The 22,997-nt window shown below is 39.6% G+C and overlaps 1 protein-coding gene across 5 annotated transcripts in view; it reads left to right on the top strand.

Moving 5' to 3' along the window:
- LOC117541839 (macrophage mannose receptor 1-like) overlaps positions 1–15,813 on the top strand; it is a 46,718-nt gene extending 30,905 nt beyond the window's left edge. The window contains exons 8-33 of one of the 5 annotated variants that reach the window (XM_034209096.1): positions 1,500–1,654; positions 1,924–2,037; positions 2,748–2,863; positions 3,040–3,188; positions 3,275–3,474; positions 5,930–6,051; positions 6,250–6,325; positions 6,418–6,562; positions 6,749–6,787; positions 8,943–9,106; positions 9,223–9,284; positions 9,913–10,013; positions 10,162–10,304; positions 10,450–10,555; positions 10,889–11,016; positions 11,141–11,182; positions 11,656–11,685; positions 11,887–11,910; positions 12,035–12,140; positions 12,834–13,063; positions 13,628–13,793; positions 14,117–14,287; positions 14,395–14,508; positions 14,930–15,088; positions 15,250–15,276; positions 15,364–15,813. In XM_034209096.1, coding sequence (XP_034064987.1) covers positions 1,500–1,654; positions 1,924–2,037; positions 2,748–2,863; positions 3,040–3,188; positions 3,275–3,474; positions 5,930–6,051; positions 6,250–6,325; positions 6,418–6,562; positions 6,749–6,787; positions 8,943–9,106; positions 9,223–9,284; positions 9,913–10,013; positions 10,162–10,304; positions 10,450–10,555; positions 10,889–11,016; positions 11,141–11,182; positions 11,656–11,685; positions 11,887–11,910; positions 12,035–12,140; positions 12,834–13,063; positions 13,628–13,793; positions 14,117–14,287; positions 14,395–14,508; positions 14,930–15,088; positions 15,250–15,276; positions 15,364–15,608 — 3,134 coding nt within the window. In that variant the 3' untranslated portion in view covers positions 15,609–15,813. Of the gene's footprint in view, positions 1–1,499; positions 1,655–1,923; positions 2,038–2,747; positions 2,864–3,039; positions 3,189–3,274; positions 3,475–5,929; positions 6,052–6,249; positions 6,326–6,417; positions 6,563–6,748; positions 6,788–8,942; positions 9,107–9,222; positions 9,285–9,912; positions 10,014–10,161; positions 10,305–10,449; positions 10,556–10,888; positions 11,017–11,140; positions 11,183–11,655; positions 11,686–11,886; positions 11,911–12,034; positions 12,141–12,833; positions 13,064–13,605; positions 13,794–14,116; positions 14,288–14,394; positions 14,509–14,929; positions 15,089–15,246; positions 15,277–15,363 lie in introns of those variants that run through there. The other 4 variants (XM_034209088.1, XM_034209104.1, XR_004568351.1 and 1 more) reach the window with 4 other exon arrangements.
- Positions 15,814–22,997: the final 7,184 nt, after the last annotated feature.

The following is a 22,997-nucleotide window of genomic DNA, read 5'->3' as shown; positions in this document are numbered from 1 at the left end:
ACTTGCTAGCCTGTTCCACTCGTCGTTTTCCGAATGCCAGGAAGGATTCTTGACATGTGCTACCAAGCAAGCGTCCTCGACATTGAGAAACACCCACAGACTGGAGTTTAACAGACTGTCTCAGCCTATTATTTTCTGTCTGATGGAGACTTCATAGTGACTTCAACATGTTCCACATATTTTATACATTATTGGTTATACATATGGTTTTAGTTCAAAAAGTTTGCAGTTAAAATGTTCTGCTGTTTTTCAAAGTGTTTTTACTTTATTTTCTCTTCTTAATACACATTCATTCACTACTACTTACATTTAATATCTAACTCCTTCAGCCTACTTTCAGCTACAGAAACCATTCATCTATTACATTATTCAGCTATTTCAGAACATTGAGGCTATACATTTTTGTTTTTTATACCTTTTTTTAAACTTTTCTTTTAAATATTAAGCTTCTTCACTTTTTTTCCTACTCTTCCAGTTTAACATTTCACTTTCAAGTTTACAACAAAGTCATTGCAATGCATTTGAGCTGTAACCATTTTTTTATTCAAATCATTTCACTTTTCTGCATTTCTCCGCTAAGTTCAGCAACACACTTACTTGGTTTCTTTAGCTTAAAGCAGCTACGGAGACCATTCAACTAATAAAATATTCAGCTTTTTCTGAATTGTTAGCTAAATTCAGCAACAAATGTACACAGTTTACAGCAGGGGTAGCCCCCGGACCCCCGTAGAGGAGGTGAGGACCCCCCTAGAGGAGGTGAGGCCCGTCCACCCCCAAATAAAGCAGGTTAAAAATAATTAGATTGCAAACATGTTCTTTTAGTAAACACTGAAAACGGGTCCCACAGACCCAAACAGCACACAAAGGTTAAAGGTAAGCATATTAACGTTAAAATGTGCTAAATATATACACTGCAAAAAACAAAAAAAAGAGGAGTATTACATTACATTGCATTTAGCTGACGCTTTTGTCCAAAGCGACTTACAATAAGTACATTCGACCAGGAAGACACAACCTTGAAGAAAACAGAATCATATAAGTATATCAGGTTTCATAGAGCCAAACATTTCAAGTGCTACTCAACTGGCTTTAGGTAATCCAGTCCTTTATTGGTATAAAAGTGCTTCGTTAATCGTTCTAACGCTCGAAGTGGAGTCGAAAGAGATGAGTTTTCAGTTTGCGCCGGAAGATGTGCAAGCTATCTGCCGTCCTGATGTCAATGGGGAGCTCATTCCACCATCTTGGAGCCAGGATAGCAAAAGTAGTAGAGTAAAAGTAGCCCCCGACTTGTTTTATTTTTTTAAAGTAGCCCTCACCCTAAAAAAGTGTGATGACCCCTGCAGCATTCACATGCATTTTCAGCAGGGAAGATATTTTCTAGTTTCTATTTACATCCTACTTTGTTTTTTTTGTGATTTTCCTTGGCTATTAATCATTAGGAACATTAAGTTAATGGCAACATATTTTTTTTGGTAATACTTTTTTGTTTGTGTCTGCAGCATCCACTGATGAGCTTTGGATTGGATTGAATGACAGGAAGACAGAGAGACAGTTTGACTGGATTGACCACTCCACTGTCAGTTTCACTAGCTGGGAATTCGGTAAACCTGCTGTTTCCACTGACATAAAGGACTGTATTCTCATCAGAGGAGAGGTAAGGAGCACTATGTGCACATGTTACCTTTAAATACTGTCTTTGGCATTAACAATAGCTCTTTAACCTGATTTATCAGGCAGCAATATTACTACACTTAAAAAAACACACTACAGTTTGTGTTAAAATGAATAAATAGAGTACATGATGTCTGTATCCTAAGTATGATATACTGTATGTGTACAGTTTTAAGATGTATTACTGCATTGGTCGTAGTACCCTTTAGTTAGTCTCTACATAAATAAATATGTATTGGTACTTTGTTACAGAATGGGAACTGGGCTGACCGTGTGTGTGAGGAGAAACATGGCTCCATTTGTATGAAGATGAGTGCCTCAATTCCCTCTGGAAATGAAGTGGAGCAGGATAATGGCTGTAAAAGGGTGCGTTAAGTTTATCTGAGTTTTTTACATGATTAAGAAAAAGTGTATCACGGTTTTTTATCCTTTGTTTTAGGTAAGTATTTTGGTTGTATCCAGTGCAGCAGATTGAAACACTGCAGGTAGAGTCAGCATATATATGTGCACATATGATAGCTAAGCTTGGTAGAACTCTACATGTGTAGGAAAGGGTTGTCATCGTAGAATGGTTGACAATTCATGGTAAATAACGAACAGCAATGTTTGCTTTAAAGGTCCATCACTGCTATGTGACAGATATTTTCCTCAACAAGACCAAAATAAACAGCAAAACTCAAAATAATATTACACTTATATACAGTTGGACTGACACACAGTTTCAAATGAATACTAATGTGCAACCTTACTTTGTTAGAAAAATAAGGCAAATCACTTAAACCTTATTGCCTTAAGGTTTTTTCAGCGTTTAATAGGGTTATACAATAGTAAAAAAGAAACTCCTTAAAAAAATCAATGAATGCCCATTAAATCAAATATTCAACTTTATGATATTTGCATTAGGGCAGAGTTTATCTTGATCTTAGAGGATATTTTTTGCGACTTTAGTCATGATAGCATCTTTTCTTTTTCAGATATTAGATAAGCAAGTTAGAAAAATGCCACGGTGAAAGTTGGTGGGGTGATGGAAATCTTACAATTGTCTTTTTTCAAATTATTGTTTTGCATCAATCCAGGGGTGGAGAAAGCATGGCTCTTACTGCTACTTTATAGGGATCCAGACCAAAACCTTGGATGAAGCTAAAGATGACTGCAGGAGATCAAATTCCTACTTAGCTGATGTTTCAAATGCGTAAGAATACGTATATTATTAGAAATATTCTGATCATCACTACATTTCAGAATTTCCAACTTATGAGAAGATTCAATGAAATGTAAACAATATTGAATTCCTAAAAATGTTTGTCTCTGTAAAACATTTTACTGACACCAGAAATCCTGCGACCTTAATGGTTTAACTATTTCCAGAGTGGATAATGCCTTCCTTGTCAGCTTGGTTGGGTTGAGACCAGAGAAATACTTCTGGCTGGGCCTCTCAAACCAGAATAACATCGATCAATTTTTGTGGACCAATGCCAACTCAGTGAGGTTTACTCACTGGAATGCTGAAATGCCAGGTATGGCGACATTCTAAAATCTATAAGATGACTCAGAAAAGGGCCTGAAAACTGACGATTCATAATTTCTCCCTCAACCATTTAAGGTCACCGACAGGGATGTGTTGCCATGACGACAGGGTTTTTTGCTGGCCTCTGGGATGTGCTGCCCTGCACCAATAAGGAGAAATACATCTGTAAACATCTGGCAGAGGGGGCAGTTTTAACCCCTGCACCACCTAGTGTTACCCCTACAAAATGTGCAGTAGACTGGACTCGAGTGGGATCAAGAAACTATTGCTTTAAGGTAGAGCCACATGTATTAAAAAAAGATAATAATAAAAAGATTAGAGGATAACTTATGACAATACTCAGGGTTTTGTCTAAAGCGGGTAACAGGGACGCTGCGCCCTCTTACGTCCGGCGTGCGCCCTCTTACCAAAATGCAGATTTTCTCTGTAAAATGTTAAAGTGATGCCAGAAAATAATATTTCTGTTTGTCCTAAACTGTATCATTACAAAAAAATATGAAAATCATCATAGACCGTCAGGCGGCATAGACAGCTTTGTTTTTACGGAGCTCTGAATAAATAGGGGATCAATGTCCAATCGGTCTGCCTCTAGATGTGTGACAGGCAGCAGGCTTACACTTAAACTGGGATTTCTGAATGATATCGTTTATTTTACTGTCCTTTTTTCAGCAGAGGAAGTAAAGAAACCGTTACTGGGGATTTATTTTTTGTTAAGGGGGCAATATATGACTCAGCAGATTCAAGACATGAAGAAACTATTGTTTTCTGCTTCGCTCTAATGCATTATTTTTGCCGGAAATGGGCAGGGCAGTAATTTAGACCGGAAGTGATGTTAGCATCCTCATACCATATTTTTCTAGAAAAACCCCATATACTATAATACTCTTATAAAGACTCTTTATATTGCATCTACGATAATGAATGTTGGACATGGGATGCATTTTTTGTTTGGTCAAAACTAATTAAGGAAAATGTAATTCCTGCCCTTGCAATTTGAATGATATTATTGATTTTCTCCTCCGTGTTAGCTTGATGAGTCTAGTAACACATAACACAGAATAATATGGACTCTAGAATTAATAAATGAAATACTTACTAGCAAAATACTTTGCTGAAATGCAACTTTCAAAATCTAAAATGATCTTCAGTCAGCAGTAGGGGTGTAACGGTATCCGTATTCGTCCCGTACCGTCACGGTTCAGACGTCACGGTTCGGCACACGCAGTCACACGACGAATACGCCTTTTTTTTTTACGAGAGGGAAAGTCTGTCATTCAGGGCAGTATCCACTACACTATATATAATCCAGGGGGCGGTATTGCGCCTAAAAGCTGTTTGCCAGCCGCCCTAAAACAACAAATGAAGAACAAGAAGAAACACAACAACAAAACGAACAAAATACAAGAAGAAGAAAAGTTAGTATGGCGATTTCAGATAACACACAGGAGCTAGAACCCACCTGCTTCTTTTAAATCAGCTGTGTGGGAACATTTCGGGTTCCCTGTGGACTACAATAACGATGGAGTGCGAGTGGTGGATCGGACGAGGACGGTGTGTCGCCGTTGTTCTACAGTGGTGCGGTATGCTAATAGTAACACACGCCAAACATGCTAAATCACATCAGAAGGCATCACCCAGATTTGCCAATCACCGGAGCCCGGCAAAAGACAACAGCAGTTCAGCAGCTGATCCCCGCTGTTTTTAAGAAGCCAAGAATGTATTGCAAATGTATTATCTTTTCAATTTACACACGGCATCTATTGCACGTCTGTCCGTCCTGGGAGAGGGATCCCTCCTCTGTTGCTCTCCCTGAGGTTTCTCCCATTTTTCCCTTTAAACTGTGGGTTTTCTTCGGAAGTTTTTCCTTGTACGATGTGAGGGTCTAAGGACAGAGGGTGTCGTATTGTCATACTGATATTTTGTACAAACTGTAAAGTCCACTGAGACAAATGTAACATTTGTGATATTGGGCTATATAAATAAACATTGATTGAAGAGACATGAGCGCCGAGAGACCAAAATAAATAACGGAAGCTTTTGGCATATGTTTTTCAACGGCTTTGCGCTCTTGAAACACTTTCTTATTATTTATGATGTCATATTTTCAAGACATTCTTTTTAGTTTTACAGCTTGATGAAACCTTTTTGTTTGACATCAGCCATTATAGATAATATGGCCATCTGAGTGTACTGTGTATGGTTTGTTTTTAACTGTTTAATACAGTTAATTATTCAAAATGTCAGAGTTCTTTATTTTTAAACTGAAACTTGCACTACTGTTAAAAAATAAATAACAACAAACCTGGAATTATGCATTTGGGACTTTTTTTTGCTTTTTCTTGTTGTACCGAACCGTGACCTCCAAACCGAGGTACGAACCGAACCGTGACTTCTGTGAACCGTTACACCCCTAGTCAGCAGTATAAATATGAATTATCATATAACCTAATCCCTAATTGTTTTCTTAGATTTAGAATACCATTTTACTATAATATTTGTTATTATAAAGAAAACTGGCATTGCAGCAAGTGACCTGAATAGCAGGTGCTAATTCCATTCCCTGGTTCAGATACTTAGAAATGTTTAAGTCTTTTCAATAACTGATAAACAAAGAGTTGTAACTACTCAACTACAACATACAAAAGTCCAAAAACACAACAGCACTGCTTTCTTGTAGTGAAGTAACACTGCCAAACCATGTTGAAAATGTTTTTCCTTGTGTTGTTGTAGCTGTTTAAACAGGAAAGCTCTGACATGAAGACCTGGTATGAGGCCAGGGATGTCTGCATGGCCCTCGGGGGGGACCTGCTCAGTATCCACAGTTCTGAGGAGCTAACATCAATACAAACACGGTACAGTATGAACTGTCAAAGTACAACAATACAAATATACTGGTTAATGCAAAAGATAAGGGTCACCTAGTCAGTCAACAGAGCACTGGGGCATCCATCTACAGATTACTTCTAAATTAGGCAAAACGTTGTTCTTTTCATATTTTTTAAACGTTATGATAATTATGATAATATAATCATAATATAAATATTGTTCAGACATGGAGGAAGAGCCTGGATTGGACTTAGTGCCCCTGACCCAACAACCGGTTATGTGTGGAGCGATGGATCTCCCGTGAGTAACCAGTATTCTAGTTTAATCGCTGTAACATTTAGTTAAGAATAACTTTATTACAATTATTATGTGTTTTTCTCTTGTTTTTACAGCTGCATTTTCAACACTGGGAGGATGGAGAGCCAAACAACAGAAACAACGCAGAATCTTGCACTGAAATACAAATGTATAGTATTTGGACTTGGAACGATGTGCACTGTGAGATGTACCGTGATTGGCTATGCCAGATCCGTGCAGGTAAGATGAGGAACTGAAACCATTTAGTTTGTTTACAATTTTTTCAAAGAAGAGCTTGTCACTCTTTTGTTACTGTTAATCATATTTCAGGGTATTTTGGTAAACTCAACCTAAAACGGCCTAATATCCCTCCAGTGCTCTGTTTAGAGTTCTGAGTAAAATGTTCTTCTGTCTATCTTCTTACAGGAATAACTCCAAATCCAACCCCAGGCCCTGTCACTCCTGGTAAGTGGGCCATTTCATAACCATATAGAAAATACCAAACTTAACTGTGTATTGTATGCTTTAAATTGCTTCTGGTACGTCACTGTGGGTTGATCCTCATTTAAAAGTATAGTATTAAGTTGACCATGTTTACTTTATACACTGAACAAAAATATAAATGCAACACTTTTGTTTTTGCTCCCATTTTTCATGAGATGAACTCAAAGATCTAAAACATTTTCTATATACACAAAATAACCATTTCTCTCAAATATTGTTCACAAATCTGAAAAAGTCTGTGATAGTGAGCACTTCTCCTTTGCCGAGATAATCCATCCCACCTCACAGGTGTGGCATATCAAGATGCTGATTAGACAGCATGATTATTGCACAGGTGTGCCTTAGGCTGGCCACAATAAAAGGCCACTCTAAAATGTTCAGTTTTATCACACAGCACAATGCCACAGATGTCGCAAGTTTTGAGGGAGCGTGCAATTGGCATGCTGACAGCAGGAATGTCCACCAGAGCTGTTGCCCGTGAATTGAATGTTCATTTCTCTACCATAAGCCGTCTCCAAAGGCGTTTCAGAGAATTTGGCAGTACATCCAACCGGCCTCACACCCGCAGACCACGTGTAACAACACCAGCCCAGGACCTCCACATCCAGCATGTTCACCTCCAAGATCGTCTGAGACCAGCCACTCGGACAGCTGCTGCAACAATCGGTTTGCATAACCAAAGAATTTCTGCACAAACTGTCAGAAACCATCTCAGGGAAGCTCATCTGCATGCTCGTCGTCCTCATCGGGGTCTCGACCTGACTCCGGTTCGTCGTCGTAACCGACTTGAGTGGGCAAATGCTCACATTCGATGGCGTCTGGCACGTTGGAGAGGTGTTCTCTTCACGGATGAATCCCGGTTTTCACTGTTCAGGGCAGATGGCAGACAGCGTGTGTGGCGTCGTGTGGGTGAGCGGTTTTCTGATGTCAATGTTGTGAATCGAGTGGCCCATGGTGGTGGTGGGGTTATGGTATGGGCAGGCGTATGTTATGGACGACGAACACAGGTGCATTTTATTGATGGCATTGTGAATGCACAGAGATACCGTGACGAGATCCTGAGGCCCATTGTTGTGCCATTCATCCACGACCATCACCTCATGTTGCAGCATGATAATGCACGGCCCCATGTTGCAAGGATCTGTACACAATTCCTGGAGGCTGAAAACATCCCAGTTCTTGCATGGCCAGCATACTCACCGGACATGTCACCCATTGAGCATGTTTGGGATGCTCTGGATCGGCGTATACGACAGCGTGTTCCAGTTCCTGCCAATATCCAGCAACTTCGCACAGCCATTGAAGAGGAGTGGACCAACATTCCACAGGCCACAATCAACAACCTGATCAACTCTATGCGAAGGAGATGTGTTGCACTGCGTGAGGCAAATGGTGGTCACACCTGATACTGACTGGTTTTCGGACCCCCCCAATAAAGCAAAACTGCACGTTTCAGAGTGGCCTTTTATTGTGGCCAGCCTAAGGCACACCTGTGCAATAATCATGCTGTCTAATCAGCATCTTGATATGCCACACTTGTGAGGTGGGATGGATTATCTCGGCAAAGGAGAAGTGCTCACTTTCACAGATTTTTGAGATAAATGGTTATTTAGTGTATATAGAAAATGTTTTAGATCTTTGAGTTCATCGCATGAAAAATGGGAGCAAAAACAAAAGTGTTGCATTAATATTTTTGTTCAGTGTAGTATGGAAAGTTAGCTTGCTTACTGAACACAGATGAGCCTGATGGAAATGTTAGTTTTGTAGCTTTTTTCATAAGGATTGGACGAATTACAATTGTAACCGATAGATAGATAGATATATACTTTATTTATCCCAAGTTGGGAAATTATTTTTGACAGAGGTTATGCTAGATAAATAAATCAATGGTAATGATTTAGATATATTTCACTGGACAAGAGAAAACTTTTCACACGCTGGTGGGGCTGGGAAACCCACAATGGACTATCAAAGTGAGAAGGATTAACCCTCTGAGAATCATGAATGTCTCTACAACTTATAAAGCCAAGCCACTTGAATGGCCATAAAGCAACTGAAATCTGGACAAACTGTACACATTATCTGTAATACAAATATATTTGTGACATGTTTTCAGACTACAATAGGACCTCAGACGGGTGGCTAGAATGGAATGGGAATCAGTATTATATTAACGAGAATACGATGGCTATGGAAGAAGCTCGTCACTTCTGCCAAAAAAGGCATAGTGACTTGGTAACGATCAACAATGAAGCTGAAAGTGTCTTTTTATGGAAACAGGTGAGTGACATTTTTTCTACATGAATGACTTTACCCATTGGCCATGGCATTTAAGCTAACAACATACTGCAAAGTAAGTACTGCTGGTCTTACTTTTGCCCTTTGTCTGTGTGTAGGTGTCCAGAACTCATGGTTTGTACTTGATAGGCCTGTACGTAGATCTTGATGGAACATATGGGTAAGCATTACTCAAATAATGAATATAAGATTAAACAAAAAAGGAAGAAAAGTATAAAAACTGCGACATGTGGATGATGTAACTACTTGAATGTTAGGTTAGTAAACTAAATATTAATTAACTTTTAGATTTGTTTTGGTCTTCACCAACTCTGGGATTGACACATCAGTTTGTTGAGCATGATAGATGCTCCATTTTGTTCACCAGCTTCTAACTTTAAGTGTCTGCCGTTTAGTGGCGGGCAGGTGGTATACCATCGGTTCATCCAAAAAACTGCTTTCTGCCATGGCTGGTAAGGCAGATGATAAGAAAATATTGATCAAAAGGTGTCTAAAGGGCTTTGGAGAGCTGAGGGGGACTGCTGGGTTGGGCAGTAGTTATGTGGGTTGTCCTTACAAGCAACCTCTTACACATTGCATTCTTTTTCTGAAAATGTGAAAAAATAAAAATAGTAGATTAGTTTAGCATCAATTCTCAAGCAGTTGAATTACTTTGTACAAAATCTAGGTTTTTGTATGCCTGGATTTAAGGGCATAGCACATGTTGTCATACTATTTTGCAATATAACAATTATAACATTTAAATATGATAATGAAAATAATGGATGCGTCTTTTAAATATCAAAAAGATGGATGGATGGTTCTCCAGTGGTGTTTCAAAGGTGGGATATAAATCAACCTAACAATCAAAATAATTTTGAGAGCTGTGCTGTCATGACTAACGATCTGGGTGAGTAACTTAAAATTATCTTAACTAGCATTCTTATCTATGTATATATGCAAGTTATAAAGAATTAATCAAAACATTTGCATTTTTAAGTAAAAATTGAATTTTGTTTTGCTAAACTGTTATTTGATTTTTTTTGATTGGCTTACAGGGTTCTGGCATGATTATAATTGTGGGTATGAGCACAAGTCAATTTGCAAACGAAGAGGCTCACCACCAGCCAACGCCACTGTAGCACCAACAGTTCTTCCAAAAGGCGGCTGTCCAAAAAACTGGAAACAATTTGACTTAAAGGTCAGAAGGCACTTTTTATTATTGTTATTGTTTTGGCAGGGTGGGGATACAACCCATGTTTAGCATGAAATGGGCCTTCAATCTAACAAAGTATTTAACTCTTGTGTATAAAAAAACTCAAAGCTGTTTTTAATTGTTCACCTAGTGTTACAGCATCATTAATACACAGAAAGAGACGTTCAATGGAGCAGAGACACAATGCAGAGCAATGGGAGGAAAGTTGGCTTCAATTCTCTCAAGAAAAGCACAAGGTGTGTTTTATGGTTTTTCATAACATGATATTCCATTGGTGTCCAAATAAAGACAACAAATAAAACAGACATTAGGATTGAGAAATTGAGACATTTGGCTGGGTTCATAAATATTTTCCTTTAATCTGAAATATTTGTCTGGATTCTGCAGGCATACAATGTATATAAAGTTAGTTATGTAAAAGATCTCAGCTCTAACAGGACACTGGACTAAACCGGCTAAAGCCAACTGATTTACCAACCAACTATTTTGACAATTTGAACTATATATTGAGCATACACTGAAACATTTAAAATCATTATTGATATGATGAATATGTTTTACATTTTCAGTATTTTTGACTACTCAATTGGCTGAAGCACCTACCACAGACCTGTGGATTGGTTTGCATTTGGCAGATTCCTCTCTATTTTTCTGGACTGATGGGCGACCAATGAGATACACCAACTGGGAAATCGAAGTAAGTGGACACAATGCGTTTCAGATTCAAATTTTAAGTTAAAGAGGCATCTGTGTCACTACTAAAAACGTTTTTCTAACATTTCCTCTTTCTTTTTTTTTTTACTGTTTTCCTCTTGTTGCAGCAGCGCCATCCATCAACAAGCAGGATTCATAGCCAGTTCATGGTTATTAACATATCTAAACTTAAATAAAGAAAAATATTGTCAATTTAGGGCAGTGTTTCTCAAACTTTTTCATACCAAGGACCACTTAACCAATAAAAAAACACTCGCGGACCACCTAACTCCACAAATATCCAAAAACACATCGTTTTTTACAAATCGCCTGAAAATTGTACAAACAAGTGGCAACATGTGTGACGAAGGTGCTTATCTGGGCTATATCATGCAATCGAAAGTGAAACTTAAGCTCGTTCCATTGCGGAGATATTCCCGCGAGAGTGCGAAAAACTTAAATAAATTTATTTATTTAAAATGTGAAATTTTACCAATATACTCACGGACCACTAGGGGGCGCTCACGGACCACCAGTGGTCCGCGGACCACACTTTGAGAAGCACTGATTTAGGGCTTTGATAACTGAGGTAAAATGTTTTGGTTTTTAATTGGTAAATATTTCTACCATTATTCCATTTCAGATGCAGCACTCCTTGGACTATGATTATGAGGTAAATATAAATGTTTTATACTTTATTTAAAATGTGCAATACAACTTCTTTTTTTCTGAACTTGTCAAAATACATCACACTTGTATAAGAAGAGTTATTTCCCCTGTACATAAAATCACAATTTCAATTTTTATAAATTAAGTGCATCTGTTTTGTTCCTTTATTCACACCCATTTCTAAATTCTTGATTTTACATTGTAGTATAATGAACATCGAAGGCATGAGGTAATAATTTCTTGACACAATTTAAAATTTCATTTATCTTGGAATATATTTTTGTATATTAATTAATCTAAATGAAAAAATAAATAATGTGCATTTAACCCTTTTATACCATCACTGTTTTCAGCCGAAAAATTGTGGTGCTTTGTCTACCAATCGTGACGTTGGTATTGGAAAATGGATTAAAAAGTCCTGCAATGACACCAATGGATATGTCTGTCTTCGAAATGTTGGTGAGCCTTTCCTTGGCCCTTTCCCTTGAGTGTTTTTTTTGTAATATACACCGAGATTGATTTAAAAAGATAAGGACTTTCACAATATTGTCTATGTGTATTTGCTACATACAGGGGTTGACATGCAACTTTGACGATCCTGATGTGTCAATATAGCAATGTTTCTATATCATTATCAAAGCCAAACTTTTACAACATACTCTGTATTTCCCTACGCCATGCTTGAACAGTGTGGACCCAAATTATCGGAGTTTGCACTAGAACAGCAGGTGCATGCATACGGCGTGTACATGACTAAGAGACTGCTGATATATTTTAGAACCATTCATTTACAGCAATGATGAAAATACAAAAGTTAATGAGGTCAAATTCAGTATCTAATTTGCAATTGTTTGCCTCACAATAAAACCATCAGTGGATGGGGTCAACCTTTTTTACCTACAACAGCACTAACGATTTATGTATCATGATGAATATTCGGCAATCATCAAGATTATATTTTCGATAATACAATTGAACTTTTTACTGTATTTCAATCACAAGTTCATTCAAATTGGACACTGTTATGCAAATAAGGGATTTTAATGTTCTTTGAAAAATAATCAGTTTCGAGCATCTATGTCCACAACAAAAGCCCTGCCTTTAACGATGAATGGAAACAACTAAATGTGTATAATTTCTCACCCACAACAGATCCTTCTCTCCCAGACTCACCTGAACCTATTCCTACCGACTATGTCAAAATATTAAATGACTCCATTAAGGTTGTTACCCAAAATATGAGCTGGGATGCAGCCAAACAGCATTGTGAACGTGATGGTGCAAAATTGGCCAGCCTGCGGAATGAATGGTCACAGGCGTATGTTGAGCTGATGGCTTTAAAACTCAATGCTTCTCTGTGGATTGGAATGAACAAAAATCAGGTAATGTTATGTATTCAGATTAATAACATCCACAAAAGTTATATATTTAAAATCTTTTACATATTTTTCAATAGTGTAAAGAAAAATGGAAACAAAAGTGAATCCTTATTGTAATAATTATTAAAGATTACAGATTTGCATTAAAAGATGACTTAAAGGTGGGGTAGGTAAGTTTCAGAAACCGGCTCGAGATACACTTTTTGTTTTATTCCATGGAATGCTCTTAACATCCTGATAGCAATGAATATCTTAAGTGCTTTGACAAAAAATCCATTAAAAGATTTCATCTGTGGAACCCGTAATACTGTTAAAAGTACAACCTTCCATCTCGTGCACGCACAAATGTATCTCGTGCCCTCATTGGGCGTGCATTGCGCGTTCATGTGTGTTGGAGGAGGTACTCTGTAAGGAAGTCTGAAGGAAGGGGCGGATTCTTTTCGGCTGTGGACTTTCAAATTTTAGTGCACTCGAGCCGGTTTCTGAAACTTACCTACCCCACCTTTAACAGGCCAATAGTTTGCAATTCCTAAAGCTGAATGCAGTTTGATCAATCTTTGCTTTCAGACTGCCGGATATTTCAGATTTATTGATGGCTGGCGCATCACCTTTACCAAATGGGGTAGAGGGGAACCAAGCTCATTCCGATCTTGTGTGATCGTGGATGTAAATGGAAACTGGATCACTACCAGCTGCAATCAGAACTTAAACAGCATTTGCATGAAGTCTACAGGTAGAGCTAATATACATTTTAATAATTGAATACACAAGTCAATTTTAATGTTAATGTCATCATCATATGGTGTTGTCACAGTACTAAAAAGGTGACTTGTGGAAACCTGGAAGCAGAGCGCTCCTTACACACAACATCGCTGTGTAGAGAACACGCACTTTGCGCTGCTGTCGCATATTGAAGCAGCTCATAAATCTGCCCCATTTACCTTATTATCAAGTTGGTGATTACAGTACTTCAGTGCACTGGATTTGAAAGAATGTACTTAGTACTTTACAGTAATTAGTGGATCCAAATGTCCTTAATGTCCCTCTCATTCACAGATGTGCCACCAAAAGAGTCAAGCGATTTCCCAGGATTTTGCCCTGACGACCCAGAAACGCAGATGGACACGCGCCAGAGAAACAGCTGGCTACAATTTAGGGGTTTCTGTTACCTCTTTTTGACAGGCAGGATGAAATGGCCTGATGCATCAACTGGCTGTGTAAGACATGGTAAGTACCTTCTATGGATGGTCTTACACATATTCCTTATCAATTAGCTGTATTTAGCATCAACTAAAGTTTTCTTCGTTTGCTTGTGTGTTTCTTTGTGAATTAAGGTGGAACTCTTGCCAGCATCACAGATCCTTCTGAGCAAGAATTCATTCATAGCAATATTATAAGCTTTCAAGACCAATCCTCTTTCTGGATCGGCTTGTATAAAACCCACAGAGGTACAGTCACATTGTCTGATCTTTCATGGAAATATAAATTAAGCTACACTGGGACATAAAGAAGGAACATTGTACTGTGATACATAAACTCTGAAACAAAAAAGGTTAGACGATTGCTATTAATAATATATTTATTCCTCCAGAATACAGAACTAAAAACAGGCATATAAACTATGTTCAGTTAAGAAAAAGAATATGAAACAAATACAGCTACATCCATTAAAATGTTTGCATTACATTTGTAAGTATAATGTGAAAGGAATTGATAAAGTGCAAACACTGCGAGGACTCTCAGTTTCTCAGTTCTGCAGTTCGTATTGAAAGGAAAGATATTGAGTGTTCAATTAAATAAATATTTAATCTGGTCCAAAAACAATCTTGAAGTAAAGAAAAAAAACACAACATTTCTATTTGTCCCCAGGCATGTGGCAGTGGTTGGACAGAAGCGTTGTGGACTACAGTAACTGGCAAATGGATCAACCAGGCGACCTTACTTATGGAGCGATTAGAGTTAGGGATGGTAGATGGGCAACAGAGAACCAGTGGTATGACAGAGGATATATTTGCAAAACTGCCAAAGGTGAGATTATCGTAGAAAATAGGACTATGTATGTATAATATATAACATGATGAAGAAATGAAATAAAAACATATATTTAAAAATTGATTCAGATGTTAAATAAAATAAATGAGATGCCTTTTTTAAAAGTTTGTATCATATTTGCTATCTTCCTACAGTAGTAAATCAACAAGTGACACAGACAACTGGTAAGATAAATCTATACATGTGTATATTAAGTCAAAAATGTTACATTTGTTCTTGTTGCTCATCATCTACTTGTTGATTCTGTACAGTAACTCCTGGGATGGATCCTCAAACCCGTGGCCACGTTTTGTTGATAGTTTCCCTGGTCATTATTGCAATTGTCATAGGAACACTAATCGCCTTGTTTCTATTCAAGAAGTCTGGCCACAGCTTGCTTATACCCAAAAAGTTATCAACCTTCGACAACCCTCTCTTCTTCAACAATGAGCGGTCCAAGACGGATGTGGTTGAAATTGCAGAGGAAGAGAACCCTGGGCTTGTTATAACTCTGTGATGAAAAAAGCAGCAGTTCATTTTCACTTTTGACAATTCAATGCAGTTGGCAATAACTAGCTTTAATTATGAACAATTAAGACAAAGAATGTTGTATTTTATATATAAATCTCTGTTTGTTTTAATTCAAAATTGTGTTTGATTTTAGATTTTATAAAAATGAATTGATTAATAAAATGTGCATCTTAATGGATGGGTGAAAAAAAGTGTAATAATTTATTTCTGACATATTGTATCTACATGGAATGGCCTATACCCAAACTCAAAAGAGAAACATCAAATGACGTGTATTTAAGTGGTTGACTTCATTTGGCCATAAACAATTAATGTTTTCAATTAGCATTAATTTTAGTCCACCACTTCTCAGAGAGTATTGTGCTTGTATATCCTTTATATTCTGGTTGTGGTGACTGACTGTTTCTTCATGGTTTCACATACTGCGAAACATAAAAATGTAAACATTGTTTATCCGTTGATTTCATAATGTGTCCTTTAAGACAAAAACATGAATGTACTATAAAGAGGCTTTTAAATCCTCCTAGCAGTGGCAGTGTTTATGTCTAGTCAAAGTTATTCAGTTTTGCTTGTGTTAAACATATGCAGTCAAGAATTTAAAGGTGACCTATCATGCTATATTTGAACAATATATTGTCGGGCCATACCTATATAAAGTATATAAATATAGTTTTTTTTTCAAAATACCAAACAGATCCTGCATTTTAGCCATGCCTCATTTCGCTCTATATGCTCTTTCCAGCCCTGTTTTTGCAGGGGGCTGATTCTGTGAGCTCAAGCTGACCACGCCCCCCTGCAGGAGAGGGGAGCGTGCTTTGAGATCAGCTGCTAGGCTGCAGCGGGGAGAAGAGGGGGACAAAAAGAGATCTCCGTCCTCCGTGTTATATTCTTATATATGATTATATAGAGTCATTATTCATTTGTTTTAAAGCTCAATAAATAACAAAGAAGACCTTTGACCGGCACTTTTCTAATTTTGTCCGGAAGATTTCATCAATACTTCTCTAACTTCTGGTCACTTTCCAAACAGTCTCAAGGAGGCAAGAGTAAACCCTCTCCTAAAGAAACCCACTCTCGACCCGTCTGATGTTATAAACTACAGGCCTGTCTCTCTCCTCCCGTTCCTGTCTAAAACACTTGAACGCGCTGTCTTTAAACAACTCTCCTGTTATCTCCATCAGAACAACCTTCTGGATCCGCACCAGTCTGGTTTAAAGGCAGGTCACTCCACAAAAACTGCTCTCCTTGCTGTCTCTGAGGAACTGCACACTGCTAAAGCAGCCTCCATCTCCTCTGTCATCGTCCTTTTTGACCTGTCTGCTGCATTCGACACGGTGAACCATCAGATCCTCCTTCGCACTCTCAGTTTCAGGCACTGCACTTTCCCTCCTCACCTCATACCTCAATGACCGCACCTACAGGGTAACTTGGAGAGGGTCCGAGTCCGACCCTTGTCAATTAACTACAGAGGTCCCTCAGGGCTCTGTTCTTGGTCCCCTCCTCTTCTCCTTGTACACAAACTCGCTCGGATCAGTCATTAGCCCGCATGGTTTTTCATACCACTGCTACGCTGATGACACCCAACTAATTCTGTCCTTTCCCCGCTCAGAGACCCAGGTCGTTGCACGCATCTCTGCTTGTCTAGCTGACATCTCTCAGTGGATGTCTGCTCATCACCTCAAGCTCAACCTTGACAAGACTGAACTGCTTTTCCTTCCGGGAAAAGATTGTCCCACTCTTGACCTAACAATCAACATCGGCACCTCTGTTGTTTCCCCGACTCAGACTGCAAGGAATCTGGGTGTGATCCTAGATAACAAACTGTCCTTCACTGCAAACATCGCTGCTACAATCCGCTGCTGCAGATACACACTTTACAACATCAGGAGGATACGTCCCCTCCTGAACCAGAAAGCAACCCAGGTTCTGGTCCAGGCTCTCGTCATCTCACGCCTAGACTACTGCAACTCCCTCCTGGCTGGTCTACCTGCATGTGCCATCCGACCTCTGCAGCTCATCCAGAATGCAGCGGCTCGTCTGGTCTTCAACCTTCCTAAATGTTCCCACACCACTCCGCTCCTCCGCTCCCTTCACGGCTTCCAGTAATTGCTAGAATCCACTTCAAAACAATGGTACTTGCATACCATGCTGCGAATGGATCTGGCCCTTCCTACATCCAGGACATGGTTAAACTGTACACCCCAGCAGGTGCACTTCGCTCTGCATCAGCCAAACGGCTCGCTGCACCCTCGCTGCGATGGGGACCCAAGTTCCCATCAGCAAAACCACGTGGATTTGCTATCCTGGCTCCAAAATGGTGGAATGAGTTCCCCATTGAAATCAGGACAGCAGATAGCTTGCACATCTTCCGGTGCAGACTGAAAACTCATCTCTTTCGACTCCACTTCGAGCGATATAATTACTAACAAAGAACTGCTAACAGAGCACTTATATACTAATAAAGGACTGGCTTATCTAAAGCCAGTTGAGTAGCACTTGAAATGTTTGGCTCTATGAAACCTGATGTATATGTTTTCTTCAAGGTTGTATCTTCCTGGTCGAATGTACTTATTGTAAGTCGCTTTGGATAAAAGCGTCAGCTAAATGCAATGTAATGTAATGTAAAGATTTAAACTTTAACGGACATGTTGACCAGCGAAAAAAAATCGAACTGAAACTCTGCCACACGGTCCCCTCGTTCCTTGGAAGAGGCGGAGTCGCGGAGAGGTGGGTGTTTGTCATCTGCTGGTGGACTAACCGGAGAGAATTACAGCGAGGGAGGGATTGCATTGAATAACAGCAGCAGGAGCAAACGCTTGCCTCGGGGAGGGAGAAAAAGAGCCACAGCGGAGAATAAACAGAAGGACAACCATGGAAACCATGCGCGGGAAGTCTTCTTTGCTGCTTTTGTGGCAGACTACAGCGCCACTTACAGGCCTGGCATATGTACTACAGCGTCTCCAGCGCTTTTGAGCGGCAATGGCCGGCGGTGGCCCAACCCCACATTCCCCTGATAGGTGGAGAGTTGGCCATATAGGCGGAGCACCACTTCTGTGCAGTGTTGGGTGTAACGCGTTACAAAAGTAACGGAGTTACAGTAATTTATTACTTTTTGCTGTAATGAAGTAATGTAACGCATTACTTATGAAATGTGGGTAATATATTACCCTCAGTAACGCAGTTACAACACATTTTAATCCGAAATTAAATGGTGTTTTGTTTTTTAAGAATGTACTAACATAGCGAGACATTCCGACACCAGACAAATTGTGCGGGTAGATTAGTAAACCTGGTGTTTACTCTTCAGGCTTCGCATCGGGATCTTCGGGGCAGTTGAATGTTATGCACCCTCTATTCAAAAAGAGAACGGAGTGAAAAATACAAACAACAAATTGTGTCAGGTGCGCGTGACCTGCTTCGCTGCGCGTGCATCATTTCCAAAGTGCTTCCACAGCAGTGACACACATCTGTGGATAATCATGTATACGCAAATGGTTAAAGCAACCATCACTAAACGCCAGCAACACTGCATCTACTGCAGACGGTAGCAACGGGTCAGATGGGGACATCACGTTACCCTCCGTTGTGGACACTTAACGGCCCCTACACACGGCGGCGCCTGACTCGCCGCCCTCTCCCCGCCCTCTCCCCGGAGCAGCAGTCTTCGTCGCCCGAAACTACGCAGCCCGCAGGTGCCAGGATACCACGACAAAACAGAGCCTGCCCAGGTATATCTAAACAAGTACCCGCCTGTACAGTGGGGTTAGGCGGTCATTTTGCAGCTCGTCGTGGTAGACAAATAGACAAGGTCTAGAATATTCATGTGAAAATAGTGCCATATTCTGCCATTCCTGTAGAAATGTTGGGTCAAAAATAATGCATACAATAGCACAGATGCCTTCACCACGAATGGCTACAAAACTATCTCATATCCCAAGCTTATCAACAAGCTAATGTTGCAGCTGAAATGTTCTCCAGGTCACAAAGTCAACCTCACATGATGATGTGAAACCAGTTTTCAAGCGCAGTAAATATTCTCTTCCCAGAGTATATGATGGGACCAAAGTGATGTGTAGTACATGGTTTTAATAATACTTTTGCTTTTCAATGTTTGCCATTTCAAACCATGAGCTGGTTTAAATAATATGTACCTTGATTTACAATATGTTCTCATTTGTTTTATCAGTACAGTTTTGAAGTTGTTGTGCTTTTCTTTGCCACAGTCCATTTTGGATTATATGAGATATTTCAGGATTGCACTTTTAACTTACTTGAAATGTTCTCACTTGGTTTCAAAACATAACAAATGCCATAATCTGTTCATTGGGGACCATCAATGCTATTTTTCATTGCTTTTGCCGGCCACTATTGCTCATGTAAACCTACTACTGCTCTGCACCCCCTGTAATCTCAGATGCACCCTGAGTCATTTTGTTCTGGAACCGGGCCTGTACACGGCCATATACTAAACAAAATACAGAGCCCATTCCGTGTTCCTGTTATTGTTTACTTCCTGTCTGCCTTCTTCTGGTGATTTATCTGACGTCCAGCGCTCCGTCTTTTAACCTATTTTCCTTTCTCTGTCTTGATCCTCCTTAGCAACCTTCATTATAGTCATTGACAGTGGTCTGTACTACTGTATTAACAACGTGTCACATGTTAAGAATTTACAATCAGAATCGAGTATTCAACTAAGCCGTGTAATACAAGTTGTTAGTAGCCTTAATGGCCTACACAGTTGTTATGCTATACCACATTGCCCTTCACTGGATGTATAATGAGCTGCACTAAACTACATTTCAGCATTTAAAATACCTAACCATTCTTTTGCGGTAATTTTGGTGAAAGTAACTCAAAAGTAACTCAAAAGTAGTGTAACTCATTACATTTCAGAGACAGTAATATTGTAATGTAACTTATTACTTTCAAAAGAGAGTAATAAGTCATATGTAATATATTACATTTTGGAAGTAACTTGCCCAACACTGTTTCTGTGACGTAGAAAATAATTCAAATCTGGATCAGTCTATATCAGATCCGTTTCAGCCCCGTTTTTAGTGATTTGGGTATGGAGGAAAAGAGAAAGGGTTGTGTTTTCTGACACTTTGGTGAGTTCCCTGGAACACCGGGGACACATATTCATGTATAAAAGATGTACAAAAGTGCATTTTGCATGATAGGTCCCCTTTAAGGTTGAAACAGATGTTTTGAATTATTATTTTTGCGGGTGTCCGAATGTCCCTAAATGCCTTAATATTTATTACGTTTTTTTATTCTTCATTACACATTAAAATTGAATCAATAATAATAAGTTTTCTTCAAGAATTCAAGGTACAACATGGAGACTTATTACAAATTATTCATAGTAATTCTGTAGATAAAGTAACCCTTTAAATACTTCAGTGACTAAATATATTCACAGAAGCACAAGTTAATATCAAAAAGCATCAATGCTTGTATCAATACATGGCTTACACAGTCTTTCCCATACACTTGAAATATCAAAGGGAGACCTCAAGCCTTATGTACTATCAGTGGCGTTTTTATATGTACAAAAGTGGTGGGGCAAGAACAACTTAGATGTTTATATATAAGCTTCTGGTGCTTTTTTAAACACGTAAACAAATAGCTGTAGGCTATCCATGTTCCGATAGAGAGAGAGAGGGGGGGGGGGAGAGTGTCAAATGACATACTGTCGGAAGCCTTGAATGAAGAGCACGGAGCAACACTGTGAGCGCATACATTTACGTACACAGCGTGGGGATGTCATATTGTAATGCACTTTAATACACGGAGTAAAGGGCACCATCACAAAGCAATACTTAACAATAACAACAACCGTAATGCTTCAGCATTAAAACACCATAGACTGTACATATAAGGAAAACACAGACACTGATCACCGAGGTCACAATATCAATCGATCCAGCAGAGCAATAGCCTATAGGCAAAACACAGAAGATCAACAAAAGATATGACATAAAATGAACTTACCAAAGCTGCAGTAGATGGTCTACTTCATTCATTTTCTTTCCGTTTTACTGATTTGAATCGCTAGACGCTGCTCTCTCTCGTCTCCTCTTCACAACTACACTTTCGCGGCACACTTACTTACAGCCAATCAACTCTGAATTATGAGATTACGTTTTGGTGGGGTTGCCAACACTGGTGATTATTTTTTTGCTGCACACATTGAATAGAAAAATTATCTGAGCATGCGCAGTGTAGTTTTTACAGTACACGTTCATTTTGACAGCAGAGAGAGGGGCTAGATCGGGGCTTGCCCCCAGAGTCCTGCACGGGTCTGATTTTCAAGACCCGCTCCCGCCCCGCACCCGCGACGTGCAATACCGAACCCGCCCCGCTACCCGCACATATTGCCAATTAGTTCCGCAACCCGACCCGACCCGTCGGCACAAGATCCGCAACCCGACCCGAACCCGCATAGCCTATGAGCAGTGAAAACGTGCAATTATTAACACACGCAGTTTCATATTTGTCTCAGAAAGCGTGGGATGTTGGTTATTTCCTCCATCTAGGATGACACAAAAAGCCTCCCAGACGTTGGATTTCGCTCTTGATGAAGTGTTATTGAAAATGCTGTATTCTCCGCTAGAGAGCTTCACCTCAGCCATTTCGAATATGGCGCGCACAGCAGCAGATTGATGCGCTGCAGAGGTTATGATTATGCGCGGTCCCGCGGGGGAGAGGTCTGAGGATTTTAAACATTAAACTAATTTATTATTATTTTAATATATGTATTATGCAATACCCGCGACCCGACCCGCATCATCTTTGTTTTACGGGTACCCGACCCGATGCAGGACTCTGCTTGCCCCACATCGCTCAACACGGCTCAATAGGCACACTGTAGACACTAATTAGAAGAACGCAGACTAAAACAGCAAAGTACAGACGAATCCGATGACTAAACATGATCTTAAAATATATTTTAAGATATATAGTTTTTGCATATTTTTGGAATTATTATTTTAATTACTTTCTGCTGACACTAGGTGGGGCTGTACCTGCCCCTAATGACGAGTCACCACTGTGTACTATGGTCATTGTAAAGATACTCAAAACCAGTGGCGAGCCGTGACTTTTATACCTAGGCCCTCTGACCCCCCCTTCCCTCGAAAAAAAGAAGAGATGTTAGGCTTGTTTGAGACGCGTTGCGGCTCGCCTCGAAAGTAGACGAGAATAGCCGATCGCAGCCGGGGGAGGTCTCAAAAAGCTCGCCTGAAGTCGGACAGCTCGGAGTCGGCTTCGTCTTCTTCTTCTTCTTCTCTCGGTTTTTTGGCGGATTGCAAACAACTTTAAGGTGCATACCGCCACCTCCGGAGTCGGCTTGACTCGGTTTGCATTTATAAAG

The sequence above is a fragment of the Gymnodraco acuticeps genome, unplaced genomic scaffold, assembly GCF_902827175.1.
Source record: "Gymnodraco acuticeps unplaced genomic scaffold, fGymAcu1.1, whole genome shotgun sequence".
Taxonomy (NCBI): domain Eukaryota; kingdom Metazoa; phylum Chordata; class Actinopteri; order Perciformes; family Bathydraconidae; genus Gymnodraco; species Gymnodraco acuticeps.
Note: the sequence above shows the minus strand (reverse complement) of the source record. Positions and strands in the feature narration are given on the sequence as shown.